The sequence below is a fragment of the Microtus pennsylvanicus genome, chromosome 7, assembly GCF_037038515.1.
Source record: "Microtus pennsylvanicus isolate mMicPen1 chromosome 7, mMicPen1.hap1, whole genome shotgun sequence".
NCBI classification, from domain to species: Eukaryota; Metazoa; Chordata; class Mammalia; order Rodentia; family Cricetidae; genus Microtus; species Microtus pennsylvanicus.
Window position 1 is genome coordinate 7,546,497 of NC_134585.1, and position 14,820 is coordinate 7,561,316.

General features: G+C 49.4%; 1 protein-coding gene across 1 annotated transcript; it reads right to left on the reverse strand.

Annotated features, from left to right (window-relative positions):
* Positions 1-11,338: 11,338 nt before the first annotated feature.
* Positions 11,339-14,539, reverse strand: Tff3 (trefoil factor 3). The gene is made up of 3 exons (XM_075978798.1): positions 14,382-14,539; positions 12,987-13,133; positions 11,339-11,522 (listed from the first exon to the last, which is right to left on the reverse strand). Exons 1-3 carry the CDS (start codon positions 14,530-14,532, stop codon positions 11,509-11,511), a joined length of 312 nt encoding a protein of 103 aa, XP_075834913.1. The 5' UTR covers positions 14,533-14,539; the 3' UTR covers positions 11,339-11,508.
* Between the last annotated feature and the right edge of the window lie 281 nt (positions 14,540-14,820).

Consider the following 14,820-nt stretch of genomic DNA (forward strand, 5'->3'; position numbering starts at 1 on the left):
TACTGTGTAAAAGTCTTCACCTTGCATGGAAATGTACAGAGAACCCAGCCATCAAATTAATATCAGGATTTAAAAATTAAAAGTAATAAAGATATATACAATGGACAAAATTTCAAAATTCTGCACTTAGATAACAGTGCCCCACATCTACACTGTAATCCTGGCCCTGCTTCTAATAAACCTTTATTTATAAAAGCAAATAGGAACCAAGGAGGCAGGGCCTTTGCCTAGCAGACAGGCTCAAACTACTATCTCCTGAGTTTGCTCTGATGGTCCTATAAGGGGAGGGCTCCAGTGTTTTCCCTGTGTGTCCTGGGTGTCACAGTCACTGCACAGTCTGATGTGCTCTCAGTGTGATTTGCCAAACATCACGTTGAAGCGTCATTCCCAGTATAGTGGTTTTTGGGAGACGAAGCCTTTTCCAAGGAGAAGAAACCATTGACGCCCACCTCAGTGAGAAGCAACGATTTCTGACCACTGGGCTGTGTGAACTGGACATGGAGGATGGGGCCTCAAGAGGGTCCCCTGTGCGCACAGAGCTAAGGATCAGCCATGCAGCACAAGTAGCACCTCCAAACCTCCCCAAAGATGATGCAAAAAAAACTCACACCAAGAAATGAAGAGGGTGGATCAAACCGCAGTGAATGTTGGTAAGAAAATGAGATGCAGACCACCGCTCTGTGTCCATTCCAAAAAAAGGGGGTGACCACCCACAGTGTGGAGATCTTAAATGTGACTGTAGATAAACACAAACCAGGCCATAATAGAAGATGGTTTTCATAGTTTGATTTCTTAGCAAAAAGACTTGATTTCTAAATCTTGTAGGAGAGGTGTTTGGGGTTTTTTGTTTGCTGCTTTTTGTTTTTGTTTGTTTCTTTGGTTTTTTATTGTTGTTATTCTCCTCTCAGAGAGGAAGTGTGCTGTAGAAGGTTCCATCTGCCTGCTGTTCTAGTTAGCTCTATTTGTCTAGAATACAGAAACAGCAGTCTCAATTGAGAGCATGACAATCAGATTGACCTGCCTGGGGGTGGGGCAAGGATGGTCTGTCTTGTTAATTGATGTAGAAGGGCCCAGCCCACTGTGAGTGGCACCTTCCCTAGGTGGGTGAGCCTGGTCTTTATAAGCAAGTCAACTGAGCAAAAGTTCAACTGTGCCAGCAGGAGGTATCCTTCCTGGTTTCTGATTCAAGTTCCTCCTGTGACCTCCCTCAGTGATGGGACTGTGACCAGGAAGTGTAAGCCAGATAAACCCCTCCTCCCCTGAGCTGATTAGGGTAGAGTACACTCGTCTAGGGGGCTGCTGGCTTGAGTCTCTTAGTGTGTTAAAGCATCTCAGGATCAGTTTCCCATGGGCCTGGAACACTCTCTCCTCCGTGAAGTGTGACCCTTCCCCCTTCGCACCCCCCAAGAGTGACATGCAGAAATAAATACAAGAGCAGAGGTCTCAGCCATCAGAGCAGCCTTGTGCTGAGTGTGGGGTCTTTATTCGTCAGGACTCCAGGCTCCTATGTGGGCAGCAGCAGAGAGAGCAGAGCGGGGATGAGGGCTGTCCTCGACCACCACTGCCAGCCAGTGTGCGGGGTGCAGAGGCCGCTTCCCAGAGCCTGGACGGAATCAAAATTTTTATTCTGGGAAGAAAAGAAGAAAAGGTAAGCGTGAATCGGGTCATCTTCACCCAGGGCTGCCTGACTTCCCAAGGTCAACACCTGGGTGCCTCCTTCCCTGATTACAGGGGGACGTATCCCCCACAAAGTCTACGAGAGGCACTGTGTGTCCTCCCTGGCATCGCCAAACCGGATAACTGGACCCCCTTTGTCCTGCCAGGGGTATGTGAGATATTGCCTAGAAGGGAGCCAGACGTAAGTGACCTGCCAACCGCGGGTCCGTGACCCTGTCACTGCTTCTGACTACACTCATTTGTCCTTCCTGGCTCTGCTGCAGGAGGAGAGCCGGCACATGGTACTCCTCTGTTCAGCTGGGGCTTAGCTGTCTATCTGGCTCCACTGCATGCCAGGCCAGGGAGGTGCCTTGTGGAGATACAGCCTCTTAGAAGGTGAGCCAGCATTTGGATATAACAGATGGCTCACAGTATGCGCCCACGTAGCATGTGGTAAGTTGGGGCCTGGATAAAACAGGATCGGCAAGCCACCCTTTTGCGTGACCATTTGCATTTTGCGCATGACCCTACCCAGGGATTCTCAGGAGATTTGCCCTTCAAACCACTCCACCCAGGTAGGGGATAAGACCTGCAAGATAGGGGGCAGGAGCCAGGGCAGAAGCACAGACACATGGCTACTGGTCTGCTGGGATTATGCCCTAGGTGGCAAGGGACTGTGGGTGGTTAGTTTGCTAAAATTCACCCATTTCCACAGCTACATGGTGCCTATGTTTCACACCAGCATCCACTACATGTGTGTACATGTACTTGTACATCTACATTTATTTACGTGTGTGTGTGTGTGTGTGAAGGGAGGCATGCCAGTGCACAGGCGCAGGGAGGGGGACATCCTAGTGGAGTCAGTTTTCCTTGGCCACCATGTGGGTTCAGGAACTGAATCCAGATCGCCAGGCTGGGCAGCAAGCACCTCTATCTGCTGAGCCATCTCACTATCCTTCCAGGCTTATGAAGACAGGCTCTCTCACTGCTCAGGAACTCACCAATTAGGCTAGCCTAGGTGACCAGCAAGCCCCAGAGACCTGCCTGTCTCTACCTCCCTGGCGATGAGGGCCGAAGCATGGACCACCACATCTGGGTTTTTGACACGACTTCCTGAATCCAACTCATGTCCTCATGCTTGTGTGGGAAGCGGTTTACTGACTGGGTCATCTCTCTGGCCCTCAGAACACAATCTATATTTTATAGAAAGGACCGGTTACTGATCACTGAGTGCCCTGGGCACAAAGGCCCTGAAATGAGGTCTCCCATGGGAGCCCTCTACCAAGGAAAGATGACAGCGCTGTTGTCCTGCTGAGGCCCAGCCACTTGGAAGGATTGGATTGCCCCTGGCTGCTGAGAGTCGCTGGTACAATAGCTTTACAAGAGGCCATTGAGAGTATAGGACAGGTGAGAACTGATAATCCTGAGCTCGACCCACCAGACCTACAACTGTCTGATGAGACAATCTCATGGAGCAAGGCTTATGGGACCATCGCCTATAAATAACTTTGTAATCTTGTGTGCATATATTTCTTCTGTAATAACCACTATGGGTATTATTCCCATTGCTTATGTATTTATCTCATATAGATATTTCTTCTACTGGATACACATATAGCTGTGTATGGCTAGGAAGATGATTTTGGTCTCATCTGTATAATTCTGATGAATAGAAATAATTCTAGAATCATTTCCATTGCTCAAATTGACATAAGAAAGTAATAGTTTTCTCAGTCTCTAAAGAGGCTAATTTTAGACTTCAGAACAAATTCAAAGCAAATTGGCTCCCCCTGGAAACGAATACCAGAGGACAATGTCCAAGATGTTGATTGCTGTTTCAAATTAAGACACAAAGAAACTATAGGAGACATAACTTTCTCAGCAGTGAACTTCCTGCATGTACTCTCAACCTCAAGGTTCAGTTAGCTGTTTATTGTTTAAGTCCTAAATTTCAACGTCACTTTCTGTCTGTGAACCATGACCACTCAGAGTTATATGCACGGTCAAGCATTGCTCACTGACCAGTCAGCATGACACCCCTAACCTGAGTGTGATCCATATGGCTCTGTTTCTTATTGTTTACTCAAGAAATGCTGTGTGATCCTGAAAATGTGAGTCATGTTTGTCCAGAAGCTTTTGCTAGAGAGGAGAAATAGGAAGGGGGAAAATGTGAGAGGTGTGTGTGTGTGTGTGTGTGTGTGTGTGTGTGTGTGTATGTGTGTGTGTGTGTGTGTGTGCGCGCACATGCACGTGCGTGCTCGCGGTGAGGGAGGTGTAGCTGACTGTGCGGGGAGAGAGAGCAATGAGAGGAGATGTAGCTGAATGGATAGAGAGATACAGACGATGGAGCTATGTAGAAGAGAGACCCGTGTGTAGGAGAGACGTGTATGTCCAAAGAGATGGCTGTGACACTGGACAGCACCGGCTGACCTTACCTGGGTTCTGCCGAGGCACGAAGCACTTGGGTGCATACCGGATACTGGGATCAAAGCAGCAGCCACGGTAGATGCACTGCCTAACTTGGATGCCAGGGTAGCCGCAGTCCAACCTGAGGTTTGCTGGGACCACACACCGGTTTTGAGCTGTCCAAATGAAACCCAGTCAGCGGCCAGACTACATGTTTGGGGTTACTTCCTTGCTCCCTGTGGAACCCCTTCAATCCTTCCTGATGAGTTCAGGGATAGTGAGAGTCTTGCTCCACAGGGGATGTCTAAAGAAAAGCAGTGCATTATGAAATGAACTGACAGCCGAGAGTGGGGACCCTGAGCTAGAATCCTCCTGGGCTGTCATTAGTCCACAAGTCACTGCAGCTGACTAGCATCCTTGGCCTTTCAGGTGAAACCCTTGGAATGTGTTGCCTCAACAGACCCCTAGCTGCCACCAACCCCAAAACTAAGAACGCCATCACATAACATTAGAAGTGTGTGGCAAAGGCCCCACCCTCTGCTGTCCCCGGACATGCCATCTGGTACTCGGGAACTGTCTTGATTTGTGGCCATCTTTGTTTTCTCAACAAAGCTTCTGTAGTCACTTGTGTGGTAGAAGGGGCAGTTTCCTGTAAAAAGCTGTTGGGTCCTTGTTTTGCAAAATATGGGCAATGAACTACCAAAGTCTATTAAACCAGAAACAAACTTTTTCCAGAAAAAGAAAAATTTTTCCATAGGGCACACAAAGCTTCTTAGCTATAACTGTGACCAGAGCAGGAGAATCAGACTTCTGTAGCTGTGGCAATGGACTCTCTCTGATGAACTCCACCTTTTATAGCAAGAAGTAAGCATTAGGAATAAACAAATGAATTTTTACAATCTCAAGGTAAAACTCATACAAATTGCTTTAATGTTTTTTTGTTTTTTAATAATGTTTTTCATTTAATTTCATTTAATTTTTAATAATGTTTTTCATTTAAAACTAGTATTTGTATTTAGTGTGGATACCAAAAAATGTAAGCCTATTCCCACCTTGTCTGATGGTCAGTGTCTGGAGGTTGCTAAAAATTGTTGACAACAACCAGGACTACACACCCTGACTCAGGGTGTGCTATCTTGGTTCTTTGGACATTAAGATGGCCCACACAGGTAGATCCAGTTCACCCTGACAGATGGTCAGGACATGCAAGCAGACTTCTGCTCCCTTTCTTGTATTAGGAAATGACCTGGGGAGTGGCTGGATTCAGCATACTTGGTCTAGGGTGGCTTCGCTGGCTAAACAACAGAATGCTAATGACTTGATGTCTCAAAGTGTTGAAGCAAGAAACTTTGTATCTTGTTAAAGAAATCTTCTGTTGCCTTCTTCTCCCTTTTGTATTGGATATAAATTTGTGTGGAAAATTAAACACAGGCAATTTTCAATATTCACAGGAACTCCCTCCCGATTTTATCCTATGCTTCTGTATTATTACTTTACTGGCATCTTTGTATTCTTTACTAATTTGTGATGGAGCTTACCAAAGCTCTCCACTCGACCTGACACTGCCAGTTTTGCATAGCAGGGGAGGGTACGGGACAATGCACAACTAAAAAAGTCAGGTCCATCCCATCCTTTAAAGGTTAACTCAGCTCATGTCACTTGTTGGTCATGCGTGGCCAGGGGCTATCTAAAAGCTGACCCTCAGTTTGCAGAGGGCCACTTCAGCCTTGCAGACAGAGCTGTGGCTTATAAAGCCAAGTAACCCATGGTTAATAGTTAATCCTCAAGCTACTAGAAAAGCTGTCAACAGTCTGTTCTCATTTTCCTAGGTTTATAACTCTATTTTTTTTTATTTCTACATTCTTAGTTCTGGAATGTACATTTCTGTATTCTTATTCCTGGACTCTTCTGTAGTCACTCATATTTGACTCAGAATACATCTTGGTTTTTTGAGACAGGATCCCTTGTGGCCCAGGATGGCCTTGAACTGGCTGCACACTCTTCGATCTGGAAGGATAGCTGTGGTTCACATGCGCTACTGAATGCTGACCCAAGGAGCTTGGTTGTTTCCCTAGCGCCCCTTGCCTGACTCTTTCATCTCACAAGGTCAGGAAATCATATATGTATCTACATACCCTCCAGGTCTCGGGGCTCCTGGGAATTGAGGGATCCCTGAACCCCAAAATGAGGTTCCCTTCCCTTTGATCCAGAAGAACTGTCCCCTCGCAGGGGAAAGTGTCCCCGGAGGTATCCTGCCGTGGGGAAGATGGCCATGTGGACTATTCTAGTGTCTCTGCTGCAGCTCTCTACCACATGGAGGTTAGCTCCTCCTGTCTGAGCTGTGAGCTTCCTCCATCTCCAGCATTCCTGGTTCAAGATCGTCTACTTATCCACATGGTCTGCCTCCTTTCGCCGGCTAAATGATTTCCCCTATGAAATTGGGAGTCCAACAGCCTCAACACTGCAGGATGTCCATCATGCCTTCCTGGCTACTCCAGACATTGATCCAGGGTCCAAAGGGATCTTTTGAAATTTCAACCTGGTTCAACCTCCTAGATTTTGTAAATAACTTTAATGCCTGGGACAGTGGGACTTCATAGCTCCCCAGGGACCCTACTGTCTTCACCCTGGTCAGGGGTGACCTGGCAAAGGTCATACCCCAGGTCTCTGAGCTTGGCCACCTCTCACCCAGCCCTGTGATTCACTGGTTACTATAAACCATCTGGAGCTTCTACTGCCTTCTCAACCGTTTCTGGTTTATTCTGGCAACTTGCCAGGATGGTATGGAAAGACCATCCCTGTTCAGAAATCTCTGGCAAAGAAGGAAATGAGAGGGGATGAGCACCTGCCAGCCCTCCTACCCAGGCCTCAGTTCCAACCCTGCTACAGACTGAGGAGGAGAGGGGTATGCTCAGTTTCTCTGCGCCCCCATTAACTTGGCTGTGAAATGGGACAGAAAGAGGCACACTGGAGGACTGCGCCAAGAAGATGTGTGCCCGGTGAATGGTAACTAAGTATGAAATTGATGTAGAAGGTAGGCAGGTTGCTAAGTCCCTCCCCTGCTGAGAGGTGCCAGCCTAGTACTGAGGGACCCAGATAGGTACTTACACAAGGTAACATGCTCCTCAGCTATCCCAGAGGAGCCAGCTAGCAGGACCAGCAGCATTAGACAGAGGGCTCTGGTCTCCATGGCAGCAGGAAGCTTCAGGATGAGTGCACAGGATGTGCAGGGGCACAAACAAGGCCCTTTTATACCCATGTGTTTGCTGGGTTCTGTGGCCTCTGGCCTCTGACTCCACCACCTTCTCTCCTGTGAAATACCAGAAGACTCCTCCCCCATCCTGAGTCAGAGGGATGGAGTGGGGTGGGGAGAGTAATGGGGATGGGTGGGGATGAGGACAGTCACTTTAGAGGCAGCCTGGACGCAGGTCTTTCAATCATTGTATGAACCTAGTCTGGAAGAAGGCTCTGTGAGGCTTTGAGGGACATTTAGTCCTGTGTTCCCCACCCCTTCACAGGAGCAGTGCAGAGGACTCTGGGCCACTTAGTCTGCAGCACCATGGACACCTGAAAGACATGTGACAACTAGGCTGGGTCCCAGGGTCTCCCTCAACCTGTGCTCTTAAAGGCAGAACTATAGCTCTACACATTACCCAGAAAAGCCATTTTTATATTAGCTACACTTTAATAAATACCTGAAACACACGTGATTTCCAGTGTCCAGGTTGCTGGCTTTGAGCTGCAAGTGCCCATTTTAAAGTCTATGCCCAACAACGGGACCTAAGTCCACTCCAGCGCGTCTGCCAAAATGGCTCTTAGGTCCAAATGGGGACGTGGAAATTGAATGCTTGGCGTCCCAAAACAAACAAATCTCCACCCCAGCCAAGGCCGGCCTGCCAGTCTGACCGCTGCTGGGTATCGGACCTCTGGCACAAGCTCGTGGCTTCAACAGGAATCCAAAAAATGACCAAAATAAGTACAAATGGGTTCCCCCAAAACCCTATAGCATAGACAAGAAAAGGGACTCACCAAGACACAATTGATGAAGCCAGGAGCCAGTTTGTGGTGTGGAGAGCTCAGATTGTAAACTAGGGGGCTTTCAACATCTGGCCTAGGGCCACGTGGAAAAAGCCTGCCCTATCTTGGTGGGACCTCCAAGATGTTAGGAATAATTCCGTATGCAAAATGCCAATCAAGTTAAATCACAAAAAGCCAAATTAAAGGATATCCAGGTTTAATAGGAATTCTGCACTTTTGGGTAGCCCAGAGGGAGGCCACAAACACGACCACCAGGAGGAAGGAAAAGAGACCATGTGTTCTTCTTTTGGTAGTTCACTTAAATATTCTGTGGGAGTGGTCCTGACCCCTACCTGGCCTGCTGGAATTGAGAGTCCAGACCAACACAACTCTCAGGCCTGGTGGCTGGGGTTTATACTCCCAACTAACAGACACCACATAGTCAAAGCCAGTGAAGGAAATCACTGCTGCAGGGTTGGACTCTGGCAGGAGGCAGGGAATTTGGGAAGCTGAAAACAAGATGACAAGAGGTGAAGAGCGGCCTCCACTCCAGGCTGCCAGCAGAGGGCGCTGTGAAACCGTCTAAGTTTTATTCAAGGTTCAGAGTCTGTCCTGGAGGGCTCCAACTGCCTTCACTTAGGCCTGGAGGACACTCCCAGAAACTCTAGCGTGAATGCCACGCTCCTGGAGTGTAGCCAAATTGCCTTCAGCTGAGCCCATACCACCCTACCCGAGGCCCTGAGGAAGAGGCAGCATCCTGAGTTCCCGTGGACAGGGAAAGCCAGGCAGCAAGAGATGGGCGGGTGCTGCAATAAGAGGAAGATGAGGGCCAAGACTGCTGCACCCAGGAGAGCAGAGGACTCCAGTTCACCTGCCCCACAGAGAAGGGTGCTCCGCTCAGAGGGACAGTGACTAGAAACCAGAGAGCAACAGGACCCAGTTTTCTTCTCTAAGCTTCAGGCAGGAAGGTGGCCAGTGTGGATGAAGAGTTGCCACAGTCAAGCTGGAACCATGAAGTTCAGATCCTGCAGACCGTTACAAACAGCTGGTCTGGAACGGGGTTTGCATTTTATTTGTGTAATGCAAACACAGACTTTACACGCCAGAGAGGTTTTCTAAGGGACTGGGGTGCTTAACCTGCAAAGTCAACCAAAGCTGACAACCCCAGTTGTGGGTGAGGAGAGAGAACCTGACCCGTCCTGCCAGCCTGGAAGGTCCTCCCTGTTGACCACAGCCTGGAGCTTCTCCATCTGTCTCCATGCATTCACCACAGCAGAACCAGGCACTGATGACTCCCTCGTGGAGACCCCCGTCACTGTGTTCTCTTATTCTCCAGGATCTCTTTAACCACATTTATTGACACCGAGGAGACACCTCTGCAATGGGACACTCAAGAAGCTGCCACTATGCTTGGGTCCATTGTCCCCTGCGTTCCTTCCTTCACCAAGCAGAGCAGAGACGAGGGTGAAGGAAGCCAGGCACTTAGACCACAGGAGTGCAGGGGATATCAGAGAGCTCAGTGGTCAAGCTGATACCTTCAGATTCCCTTTATAATGGAAACTCAGGCTGGAGACACAGCCTAGTAGTTAAGACTGACCTGAATCTAAATTGTCCTTCCTAAGCTTGGCAATTGGACAGTTAGAATGGTCAATTTGGGTTCTAAACAAAGACTGGATCCTACAGAAAGACTCTCTGTTGTATCCTGTTTTATGTCACACAGGGCAGTGACATCTCACTTCTGATGTGCCACCCAGACCTCTAAAGGTCAGGGCCCCAAGTCCAAGGTCACAAAGCCTATGGGGACCAGTGTGAAGTACTGTGTAAAAGTCTTCACCTTGCATGGAAATGTACAGAGAACCCAGCCATCAAATTAATATCAGGATTTAAAAATTAAAAGTAATAAAGATATATACAATGGACAAAATTTCAAAATTCTGCACTTGGATAACAGTGCCCCACATCTACACTGTAATCCTGGCCCTGCTTCTAATAAACCTTTATTTATAAAAGCAAATAGGAACCAAGGAGGCAGGGCCTTTGCCTAGCAGACAGGCTCAAACTACTATCTCCTGAGTTTGCTCTGATGGTCCTATAAGGGGAGGGCTCCAGTGTTTTCCCTGTGTGTCCTGGGTGTCACAGTCACTGCACAGTCTGATGTGCTCTCAGTGTGATTTGCCAAACATCACGTTGAAGCGTCATTCCCAGTATAGTGGTTTTTGGGAGACGAAGCCTTTTCCAAGGAGAAGAAACCATTGACGCCCACCTCAGTGAGAAGCAACGATTTCTGACCACTGGGCTGTGTGAACTGGACATGGAGGATGGGGCCTCAAGAGGGTCCCCTGTGCGCACAGAGCTAAGGATCAGCCATGCAGCACAAGTAGCACCTCCAAACCTCCCCAAAGATGATGCAAAAAAAACTCACACCAAGAAATGAAGAGGGTGGATCAAACCGCAGTGGATGTTGGGTAAGAAAATGAGATGCAGACCACCGCTCTGTGTCCATTCCAAAAAAAGGGGGTGACCACCCACAGTGTGGAGATCTTAAATGTGACTGTAGATAAACACAAACCAGGCCGTAATAGAAGATGGTTTTCATAGTTTGATTTCTTAGCAAAAAAGACTTGATTTCTAAATCTTGTAGGAGAGGTGTTTGGGGTTTTTTGTTTGCTGCTTTTTGTTTTTGTTTGTTTCTTTGGTTTTTTATTGTTGTTATTCTCCTCTCAGAGAGGAAGTGTGCTGTAGAAGGTTCCATCTGCCTGCTGTTCTAGTTAGCTCTATTTGTCTAGAATACAGAAACAGCAGTCTCAATTGAGAGCATGACAATCAGATTGACCTGCCTGGGGGTGGGGCAAGGATGGTCTGTCTTGTTAATTGATGTAGAAGGGCCCAGCCCACTGTGAGTGGCACCTTCCCTAGGTGGGTGAGCCTGGTCTTTATAAGCAAGTCAACTGAGCAAAAGTTCAACTGTGCCAGCAGGAGGTATCCTTCCTGGTTTCTGATTCAAGTTCCTCCTGTGACCTCCCTCAGTGATGGGACTGTGACCAGGAAGTGTAAGCCAGATAAACCCCTCCTCCCCTGAGCTGATTAGGGTAGAGTACACTCATCTAGGGGGCTGCTGGCTTGAGTCTCTTAGTGTGTTAAAGCATCTCAGGATCAGTTTCCCATGGGCCTGGAACACTCTCTCCTCCGTGAAGTGTGACCCTTCCCCCTTCGCACCCCCCAAGAGTGACATGCAGAAATAAATACAAGAACAGAGGTCTCAGCCATCAGAGCAGCCTTGTGCTGAGTGTGGGGTCTTTATTCGTCAGGACTCCAGGCTCCTATGTGGGCAGCAGCAGAGAGAGCAGAGCGGGGATGAGGGCTGCCCTCGACCACCACTGCCAGCCAGTGTGCGGGGTGCAGAGGCCGCTTCCCAGAGCCTGGTCGGCTTCAAAAGGTGCATTCTGGGAAGAAAGAAAAGGATTAAGGTCATCCCCTCTCAGGGCTGCCTGGCTTCCCACAACCAGTCTCAGGGGAATGTGAGTCCCCCAAAGCCTGCAGGAGGCACTCTGCATCCTCCCTGACACCACCAAAGCACATAACTGCACCCCAGTGGTCCTGTCAGGGTTTGTGCCATAGTGCCTAGAAGGGAGCCAAAGGCAAGTGACCTGCCAATCATGGGGCAGCAGCCAGCCCCTGTTACTGCTCCTGACCATACTCTTTTTCTCCCTCCTGGCTCTGCCGAAGGAGGGGAGCGGCACATGGGATGCCTCTGTTCAGCTGGGGCTCAGCCGTTTGTTACCCAGGCCAAAGAGCACATCTGGATCCTTTGTGTGCCAGCCCAGGACAATCCCTCGGAGAGATACACTCTCTTAGAAGGTGAGCCAGCATTCAGAAGTGACAGATGACTCACTCCGGATGGCTCCCCTAAGATGTGGTAGATTGGACCTTGGTAAGACAGGATTGGCAAGCCACCCAGGTGCCTGGCCATCTGCTGTTTGCATATGGCCCTACCCAGGGATTCTTGAGGGATTTGCCCTACAACCCACTCCACCCAGGGAGGGGGTAAGAGAGTCAGGCTAGTGGGCAGGAGCCAGGGCACAAGCACAGTCACCTGTGGTCTGCGGCGAGCTTGTCCTAGGTGACAAGGGACTATGGATGGCCTGTTTGCTAAAACATTGGCTCAAAATTAATCCATTTCCACAGCCATGCAGTGTTCCTTTTTTTACACCAGTTTGCACCATGTGTGTGTGTTGGGGGAGGGGTGGTCAGCAGTCAGCCTCAAGCATTGTTCCTAAGCTGCTATTTGCTTTGATGTGTGTGTGTGTGTGTGTACGTGTGCATAGATCCACATTTATTTACTTGTGTGTGTGCATATGTGAAGGGAGGCATGCCAGTGCACAGGTGAAGGTCAGAGGTCAGCTTGGTGGGATCAGTTCTCCTCTGCCACCATGTGGGGTTAGGGATTTGAATCCAGGTCACGAGGCTGGGCAGTGAGCACCTTCATCTGCTGAGCTATCTCACTAGTCCTACCTTGCTTATTGATGATCTGGAACTTTCTAATTAGTCTGGGCTAGTTGGCCAGGAAGCCCCACATATCTGCCTGTCTCTGCCTCCCTAGTGATGGGGGTCCAAGCATGGACCACCACACCTGGCTTTTTGACACGATTTCCTGAATCCAACTCATGTCCTCACGCTTGTGTGGGAAGCGATTTACTGACTGGGACATCTCTCTGGCCCTCAGATTACATGTTTATATTTTATAGAAAGGACCAGCCACTGATCACTGGCTGCCCTGGATCTAAAATACCTGATAGGAGGTCTCCCATGTGAGGCCTCCACCAAGGAATAGTGACAGTGTTGGTGTCCTGCGAGGCCCAGCTACATGGAAGGACGGGGCTGCCCTGGGCATCGCTGGTTGACCTTACCTGCCTCCTGCAGGGGCTTGAAGCACCAGGGCACATTCCGGATGCTGTTGTCAAAGCAGCAGCCACGGTTGTTACACTCCTCTTTGGAGACGCTGGGGTAGCCGCAGTCCACCCTGACCTTGGCTGGGACCTGACACTGGCTTGGAGCTGTTCAAATGAAACTAAATCAGTGCCCAGGCTACAAATTCAGGATTGCTTTCTTGCTTCCTGTGAAACCCTGTAACCCTTCCTCCTGAATTCAATGATGGTGACAGTCTTGCTAAAGACTGTCTAAAGAAAAGCAGTGCATTATGAAATGAACTGAGCCAAGAGTGGGGATACCAAGCTAAAATCCTCCTGGGCTGTCATTAGTTCGCCCGTCTCTGCAGCTGACTAGCGTCTGTCGACTCTCAGGTGAAACCCTTGGAATCTGTTGCTTAAGGCGCCCCAGCTGCCACCAACCCAAAGAACGCCATCAGATAACACCTGAAGCTGTGGCAAAGGCCCCACCCTCTGCTGTCCCCAGACACCCCATTGTGTACTTGGGAACTGTCTTGATTTGTGACAGTCTTAGTTTTGCCAACAATGCTTCCGCAGTCACTCTCCACCACATGCTGGTTAGCTCGTCCTATCCCAGCTGTGAGCTTCCTCCATCTCCAGAATTCCCCGTTCAAAACTGTCTATTTATCCCTATGTACCTCTAAAGCCTGTCCCCTTTCACCGGCTACCTGATTTTCCCTATGAAAGTGGAAACCCAACCGCCTTCCACATCTCCCCCACTGCAGCGGGGCCCTCATGCTTTCCTGGCTACTCCAGACTTTGACACAGGGCTCTAAGGGACCCTCTGAAGCGTCACCCTGGCTCCAGCTACCAGATGCCTTTACATGCCCAAGTCTACGGGGTTTCAGAGCTCCCTAGGGGCCCTACTGTCTTCACCCTGGTCAGGGGTGACCTGGCAAAGGTCATACCCCAGGGCTCTGAGCTTGGCCACCTCTCACCCAGCCCTGTGATTCACTGGTTACTATAAACCATCTGGAGCTTCTACTGCCTTCTCAACCGTTTCTGGTTTATTCTGGCAACTTGCCAGGATGGTATGGAAAGACCATCCCTGTTCAGAAATCTCTGGCAAAGAAGGAAATGAGAGGGGATGAGCACCTGCCAGCCCTCCTACCCCAGTCTCAGTTCCAACCCCGCTACAGACTGAGGGGCAGGTGTATGCTCAGTTTCTCTGCGCCCCCATTAACTTGGCTGTGAAATGGGACAGAAAGAGGCACACTGGAGGACTGCGCCAAGAAGATGTGTGCCCGGTGAGTGGTAACTAAGTATGAAATTGATGTAGAAGGTAGGCAGGTTGCTAAGTCCCTCCCCTGCTGAGAGGTGCCAGCCTAGTACTGAGGGACCCAGATAGGTACTTACACAGGCCAATGTACTCCGCAGCTACCCCAGAGGAGCCAGCTAGCAGGACCAGCAGCATTAGACAGAGGGCTCTGGTCTCCATGGCAGCAGGAAGCTTCAGGATGAGTGCACAGGATGTGCAGGGGCACAAACAAGGCCCTTTTATACCCATATGTTTGCTGGGTTCTGTGGACTCTGGCCTCTGACTCCACCACTTTCTCTCCTGTGAAATGCCAGAAGACTCCTCCCCCATCCTGAGTCAGGGGGATGGAGTAGGGTGGGGAGAGTAATGGGGATGGGTGGGGATGAGGACAGTCACTTTAGAGGCAGCCTGGAAGCAGGGTCTGTCAATCATTGTATGAACCTAGTCTGGAAGAACGCTCTGTAAGGCTGCGAGGGACATTTAGTCTTGTGTTCCCAGCAACCTCACAGTAGCAATGCAGAGGACCCTGGGCCACTA